The 8,126-nt window shown below is 31.9% G+C and overlaps 1 protein-coding gene across 1 annotated transcript; it reads left to right on the top strand.

The window, feature by feature from the left end:
* The first annotated feature begins 4,263 nt into the window (after positions 1-4,263).
* LOC141447319 (triabin-like) lies at positions 4,264-7,838 on the top strand. The gene is made up of 6 exons (XM_074114751.1): positions 4,264-4,316; positions 5,065-5,164; positions 5,699-5,820; positions 5,970-6,028; positions 6,556-6,654; positions 7,616-7,838. The coding sequence occupies exons 1-6, from the start codon at positions 4,297-4,299 to the stop codon at positions 7,732-7,734; spliced, it is 519 nt and encodes a 172-aa protein (XP_073970852.1). The 5' UTR covers positions 4,264-4,296; the 3' UTR covers positions 7,735-7,838.
* Positions 7,839-8,126: the final 288 nt, after the last annotated feature.

Genomic DNA, 8,126 nt, shown 5'->3' with positions numbered 1-8,126 from the left:
CATATAAATTCCTCTTGGTCCCAATAACCTCTAAATTCATTATTTACTCCAAAAATAATTAAATTTCTTTACCTGACCTCCCTATCTAATCTATTTAACTGAAAATTCATTTTTTGTAATTGTTCATTAACGGAAGTTAATGTTTCTTTAATCTCTGATACGGTTACATTTCTTTGCGATTCCATTTCTTTAAATATTTCATTTTTAAATTGCAATAAGAATTCCTTCAGTTCTTTGTTCATTATCAATTATTAATGGCAGTCAATTGGCACAATATATGTATAGACTTAAAGTGAAGTATCACAACTTAATTACCTGAACGCTGATAACAGATTTACAACTAGACTCTACTGGCTGACAGTTAGGTAATGATGATAAAAACCACCTGCAGTGACCTTGAGATGATTCCCCACCAGAGCACACCTACATACGCACAGCACCACTCATTGCAACAATAAGTTGAGCTTTGAACTCACAAATAAATGGTTTTTGTCAAGTGTAACACAATTTTAATTATATTTTACTTGAATACTAATTAACTGTCCGATAAAAATTCGAAATGACAACGCAGTTCAAACATCAAACTACTATTTCACTTATATGCAAAAATTTACGACTGAATTCTGTCAATAACTGTAGTAAAAACTCGATTTATACAGAGCGATTTATACAGAGTCACTTTTATACGTGTTCACAGATCAACACCTAAATGTAGACTCTCTTCGAAAGAATTTAACACAAATTTTTGGCGGGACCACTTCTCTTCATTTACGGATTTGCCACCGCCTCAGTCGCCATGCACTTATGGAAGTACCGAACCTTCCACAATTAAAAGATTTTGTTGTAGATGGTAAATGTGGCCGTATTTTCAGTTTGTATTTCTCTATTCATTACCTCGTCAATTCTGTACATAAATTTGTTATTTCCAATGTTAGTTTCTGGGCAATTTTTCTTTTGTTTTCTCTTTCTTTTTTATCTGTGATAGATAGTATTTATTCTAATTTCAAGATTCTCAAGATTTTGTCTAAGAAGTTATTGTGCGGCCAACTTCGGGCTTGATTAGAGCTCGTTCTCTTAGTAAGTCTACGATGCTTGTGGAGAGAGTTTTTGCTATAATAGCCCCTCTAGTGAGGATTATTACTGTCGCACCGTCAGCTGTCAATCAGCTAGTTTTCCATGGACTCCCATTGAGGGGGCTTCATATTTGGGCCAAACAGGATGATATTGCCCTATAATTTAGAAAAAAAATTCCTCTGGGCATTGAAATATTAAAAATAAATACTTAGACGATATCACCAAGCATTAATTGTTTCTCGCTCATTAAAAACGATCTTAATAAAAAACGAAATAATTAATCCTAAATCTATCTCTAATGGAATACCCACATCAAACACCCAACTTCTTTCTTTGGATGATGAATCAGAGAAAGAGTTTGAAGAACCTAAAACGGCGAATAAACCAATATTGTAAATGTTTTGTGAGATAAAACATAAACCATTTAAAAACTCTGGTACTTTTAAATGTATTCAGTCAAAAATAGGTGCGTCAATTGACTTTAAAATAAGAAAACTTCATAACCTTCATTTCACTAGCTTAAGAACAATGAACTTGATAATCTCTTATAAATGAGAAGTACAAGAAAAGAAAAAAAATCAAAGAGAAGTTTTAAGTGTACAGCAACCTGTGCACACCTCTAAAAATCTCAAAGTATCCTAGAAGATGAACATTAAACAAAGAAGCAAAAGTTACTAAGGAGCATTGATAATGTTAATAATGCATTTTGCACAGTAGATTTTTTTTATCTGAAATGTCTTAGAATTGTCGAACATTAATCAATGTATTATTTTCAACTCAGATCATTAAGCTCCATTGTTGAATTGTTGAAATTTGCACATAATAACAAACTGCCTTGTGTCCGTCTTAACAAAATTTTGGTTATGGCTGAATTTCCATGATTTTCTGTAACATTAAATCACTTCAATTCCATTAAGTTCTTTAATTGTGCAATCTCTTGTTAAACATACCTGTTTTCTTCAGATCCAGCATTTCTCTTTCCATTTTTTACATATTCTATTACTGTGTCGAAAATAGAATATTTTTTTATTGAAAAATTTACAACTGCATAAACTTGCATCTAGTAAATATAAGTGTAAAAGATGAGTGCAAGAGTGGAGCAGTTGACCAGGTAAAAATCCTCCGAGACAAATACACGCAGTGAGGAATGAGAAATATGCAGGCGATAGATTGTGAATGAGATGAAGGTATTATTAACAAGTCAAGTTGACGGAGATGAGAGTAATTAGAAGAATAGTAGCGATAGAGTTTAACTGTATGAGAAAAGAGAGCGATATTTTACTTGTTTACAAAGAATTATAGATCACCTGATTGGAATATTTGTGGTTCAAGCGCTGATTGAGCGCTTGATAAAGGTAAACGTAAAGGTAAATTTAGGCAATGCTAATTTATCTGTCGTGCAACAATAATGGGAGTTCGTCGTAGTGGTAGCCCAGGCAATATCATGGGAGAATTTGAAGAGAACTGCGTGAAGGCGAGTTCTTCGCTATCTTTTAGGAAGCAGGTGAGTAAGGATGTGATGTCCGAAGATGATAGAGGTGGAAAGAAGGTGAAGGTTGGGGAATAATAGGTTGAGAAGGCGCAGTGGCGCGTGCGTAGCTCAATGAAGCAAGCCTCGTGCGGTATGGTGACCTGTTGCCTTGAAAGGAGGCGCCACGGTAGCCGAGCGGTTAGAGACTAGACCCGCGAAGCTAAAATGTATTGTTGGTTAGTGGGTTGGATTCCCGGTCTAGGCTTTAGATTTTATTTAATGTTTAATATGAGAACTTTATAGTAAAGTATGTTTGCTAGTCGCCTCCGTCCACGACACCTAATTTGGAAATTGGACGTAAAGCCACCAGAAAAAATAGGTATTTCTTAACTTTACTTTTTGTCTTGAAAGGATGATGATTGAGGGCGTGGATCAGTACTGTTGTTTCCATCCCTTAATCGCAGTAGTTCTATGTAAGTTCGGCAGTCTTTATAGTTGGCCGAGTGCTCCTCAAGACAGTGCACGCATGTGGGAGGCGATTCTCTTGACTTTTTCACTCCTCTATGGAATGCAGACCTCCACACTTTACAATCTTGTGGGGTGGTTGCAGTATGTTCTGGTGTGACCGTAGTCTTGGCACCTCTTACACTGAGCAATGTAGGAGTGGTAGGGGTTGCTTAGAGGTTGTATGGAGAACGTTTATAATATTTCTTACTTTAAAGCCAAATTCCTCTAGTTCTTCTATAGTGGTGGATATAGGAGTAGTGTTGTGTAGACTTCTAATCACAACTCTAAATGGTTTATCCTATTTTAGTTGGTATGTGCGGAAAACACACTTCTTTTCCTTCAAAAATTTTAATTTTTTTCTGTAGTCATCTGGCGATTTCATTAGTGAAGCCTTATCTTTTTACCTAGATTTGTAGAGAAATTGTTTACTGCCTATGACCTAGGTAATGGTTAGGCAAAGCCGTTGTATCTTAGTAACGTAAATAGGAGGAGTTTTGCATTAGTTGGCTGATTGTTTTGGATTATTTCCATCTCATCCTCTTGTTCATGAGTGGCAGGGATTTCGAATTTATTGGGATGAGTGAAGTCAATTGACTGATGCGGCAAGTTTTTGAATTGAAGCATCCATATTTTGGTTGCTTAGTTTTCAGAATTAAAGTTATCAGTTGAAAATGTTTTAATCATTTTAGGTGAAGAATCTCTTGCTGATGATCTTTTAATAATAGCCCTTCCAGAAGCGCATGTTTTATTTAAGGAGGTGAATGCTGGGCCATCTGATTCACTATAACTCATTAGATAAGATGTTTCAATACTTAATACATTTTTATTAATTTATGAAACAATAGCAAGTTGTTGTTTACTCAGTTTTTCACTCTCATTGAAGCAAGTGAGAAATATCTTCTCCCCCCTTCAAGCCTCTTTAGTTTGAGACAGTTATGTGAAACAAAGCGCAATTACAAAATCAACCTCGCCGATCCAAACTTAATTAATCATTAGCAACAATCAGCAAAAATTCGAATAAATGTTTGTTTAGGAACTAAAAACACTAAACTGGAAAAAACAGATTTAAACCGTTCAAAATTTGTTTTTAAAAAGTACTTTTAACCATTAAAAAAAAAATCAAACAGACAGCGAAAATAGCTAAATGTAAACACTTCTCTCAATAATAGAATCAATTAAGATATTTGAAAAAGTGGGAGAAATAACATAAATAGTCCCTCTACAATTAAATTCAGCTTAAAAAAATGAACCTCAACATGAAGACGTAAGTAATGAAGCCAAATACTATGCATTCATTTGTTCTATTTTAATTGTTTTATTCATTATAAAAATTTAACAATATTCTTAACAATGGGAAATATTCTATTTCAATTTTAAATATAATTTATCCTGAAATTATTGAAAAGGAATGTCATCTTAGTATTCAATAAGCACTAAAAAAGTTGATTATTTAAATATAAAATATATTTATTTGTTATTAATGTTTTGTTCAATTTTTCTTTCAATTATTTTTTTTATGGTGCCTCTAGATTTATAAGTATTTTACTTTGTACTTTTGCGTCTTCATAACTTCCTAAGAAGAACTTATAGTCCATTAAAGTTGTAAAAGGGTTTCTATTCCAAGACTTAAAGTACAAATCCTCAAACAACTTTTTACTGAATTTAGGGAGAACACAATTTTTTTTTTTTAAAGTTTGTTTTATCGAGCAGCTTTTATAATCAAACTAATTAAAATCTAGATATCTTCTAACGCACATTCTAAACCTGTAAGAAAACCTGTCTTTTAAATCGTTTATTTACTTACAATCAACTCATTTATTGCGTTAATAACAACAAGGATAATAATAATCCACGTCCACAACATACTCAGGATTGGAGAAGATTCCCTGTCAATATTATATTGAAATTGAATTGTACCAATATCCTAGAGATTTAGAGGGTAAAATAATTCAAATATTTAGCAAATAAGAAACTAGACTTTGAACCTGAGACTTACTCAATATTTATTGCAGGATCATTCTGATAACTATATTTGGAATTTTAATGATTAGACGTATTCAGTGCATGCAGTGTGATTGTGAGAGTGTGGAAGCTGCAGGAAACGATGGAGAGGTAAGGAAATCGTTACATTTCGTGTAAAATACAGCTTTTATAAATTAAAACATAAAGACGAATCTAGTTTATTATTGACTGGTAGAAAATACGTTAATATATCTAATTCGAGACAAGATTTTTACAGAATTTATATGCGGAATAACAGCTAAAATAGTTTGAATAAAAATGAGACTTCTTATAGCTACCTTATCGCTATTGTAAAAAATGCAATTAACAAAATCTAATGTTTGAATCTATGTACTATATAATTTATTTATTTATTCACCATAACTATTCTGTCTCTATAGATTATTTAGCTCCATATTTACCTCTATCTTATTTTATCTATTTATATTTATAATTCTCCTGAATCAATTATTTGATTCGTAACGCCACCTAAAGAACTGTCTCCTTCATCTTCTCCTATCGACAGGGCACCCTAGTCTAACAATATTTCTGGAAAACTGCTGAATATTGTTGCTTAGAATAATGAAAATTTGAATTAGAGAAATTTTGAGAGTTTCTCACCTGATATTTTATTTTGATTTTTAGTTTTTCAAAGGAAATTGGCAGGTGACTCACTCAAAAATCGGAGCAATGTTCCCTATTTGCGGAAAATTAGAAACTAGCTCACAAGATGGCAAAAAAATTATTAAATTGGATGATGAAGAAGTGTAACTACTGTTTTTGATTTTACTTATTTAGTGATAGAAAAGAATTAATTTAAACAAGGAGCTAATATTTTACATTGATTTAATGCGCTAGAAAAATATCTTATAGTTTATAGTTTGGGTAAAAATTAACATAAATTCTGTTTTCATAGTGGTACTTTGGAGATCAAATGTACAGGAAGCAAGGAAAGTGATTGTGAAGTAAAAAAAGGTAAGTAAGAAAAGAGGAACTATCTTTGAGTGAGTGAGCATGCTAATAATGTACAAAGAAAATCTTTATTTCGGATAACTACTTTTAAATCAAACTTAGTGTTAATAAGTAGTCATTTTTGTTTCATATCTAGATCGCTTATTTTATTTTAATGTCCGACGTATTTTGCGTTACTGGTTCCATTTTCATGTTCATGTATTATCATATTAACAATTATTATATTAATATCAACATATTATTTTTACGTACTTATATTCTTTATTTAAAATAATAAGAAAAATAATAAATAATAATACTTCCTGAATTTCCCGATTAACGCATTACCATGAAAAGTAATTATAAGTTAATGAGTTATTTTTTGTTTTTCTTAGGGGAAAAATTTTCTAGATGGCGAATCTCAATTTATCGCGGTTCTCTCTCCCAACAGAGTCCTCCGACAAAATTAACTGAATGTACAAACTGAAATGAAATAGAATTTACTTTAATAACATTACAGATTTGGTAATACTTACTTCTCTGTGTTTCAGATAACAATAAAATTACAGGACTTTTCAGAGTTGTTAGTACAGATAATAGCAACTACGCATTAGTTTATATATGTACCAAGCCTGCATCTTTTCCTAAAGGTAGTAAAGAAATTTTCCATTGTGGTGTAAATTGTAAATATACTTCTACATATAAACGTACATTAACTTCATCTACATATACTTAGAATTGCTCGGCCAACAGTTGTGTTAACGAAAGTGATTTCATTACACAGCCTTACCTTTGCTTGAGTTCTTAACCAGGAGTAATATGCACCGCTCGATACACATAAAAAATTTCTCTCTTTTATAACTTCGAGATAACTTTTGCTAAAACTGTCAGTAGGCAAAATGTTGAATAGCACTTTGACATTTCCACATTTTCTAAATAAGATGCAATTCCAAATATTCATTAAAAAAAAAGAAAGAAAAAAGTGACATCTTTGTTTAAAAATATAATATATCACAACAGGTTAGCATACTGGACTCCCACACGGAGGTCTCGGGTTCGAATCCAGCAGCTGACCCTTAGATTTTCTCTTCCTAGGAGCTTCTTACAGCTCACTGTCCGGTGATGGACAGTGTTGTCTGTAACGAGAGAACACTGTCCGGAGGCCGGCAGTGCACTGGAAAAAGCTCTGGGCGCTAATAACCTCAGCTGTTGATGCGCAAAAAAAAAAAAAAAAAAAAAAAATATATATCACAACAATGCAGATCAAATGGAATCAAATGGGTTTCGACAAAAAACTGCAAAACAAGAGCAAAAATTGTCTTTTGTGTGTTTGCTTATTACTGTTGTTACCTGTTTTGATACAACGTATCTTGACCAATTTCCGTCAATAAAATGTAATTCTTTGGCAATTTTACGTAGAATTGTCATTTTAGGATCTCATCGCGGTTTAGAACTTTTTCCTATATATTATATATATTATTTCTAATCTACTAGTATATATATATAATTTCTAAATGGAACACTTATTTCTTGTGCACAACTTAATATCATTTTATCTGTGTTCATTGTACCTGTATCAGTATTCTGTTTGTTAATTATATCTGTTTTCAGATGATTACTTAATATTAAATAAAGATAAAGATGCTGCTGTTCCTGCTGCAGTTGAAAACAAGCTAAAAGAGCTAAAAATGGAATCAAAAGATTTTATTGACAAGAAGGATGTGTGTTGAGGATCTTAAGATACCAAAAATTAAAATTATAAGCCTATAGTGAAATCTATATACTTACTATTCAAACTATGTATATTAAATAAAACCGTTTAAACAGCATTAAACATTTACATTCCCTTTATTTCAGAAATTCTTATTGGGCTTTAAAGACCGAATTTTCCTAAAAAAAACAAATCAAATCTCTTAGAATAAAAATGAAGTAAAAGAGGGAGTTTTGGCTTTAGGCAAGCTCCTTTATTATCAGAGCAGAAGAAAATTGTTTAGGCCATAAAAATAAAACAACTAAAAGCTAAAATGCGAATGTGATTAGTTCTACAAAGAATTCTTCAAAGAACTGTTTTCTAAGTTAAGCATCTTTGGTTTATTTACTTTTTTTTTTAAATTATAGATTT

The sequence above is a fragment of the Rhodnius prolixus genome, unplaced genomic scaffold (assembly GCF_049639745.1).
Source record: "Rhodnius prolixus isolate KJV_2025 unplaced genomic scaffold, Rpr scaffold_7, whole genome shotgun sequence".
NCBI lineage: Eukaryota > Metazoa > Arthropoda > Insecta > Hemiptera > Reduviidae > Rhodnius > Rhodnius prolixus.
Note: the sequence above shows the minus strand (reverse complement) of the source record. Positions and strands in the feature narration are given on the sequence as shown.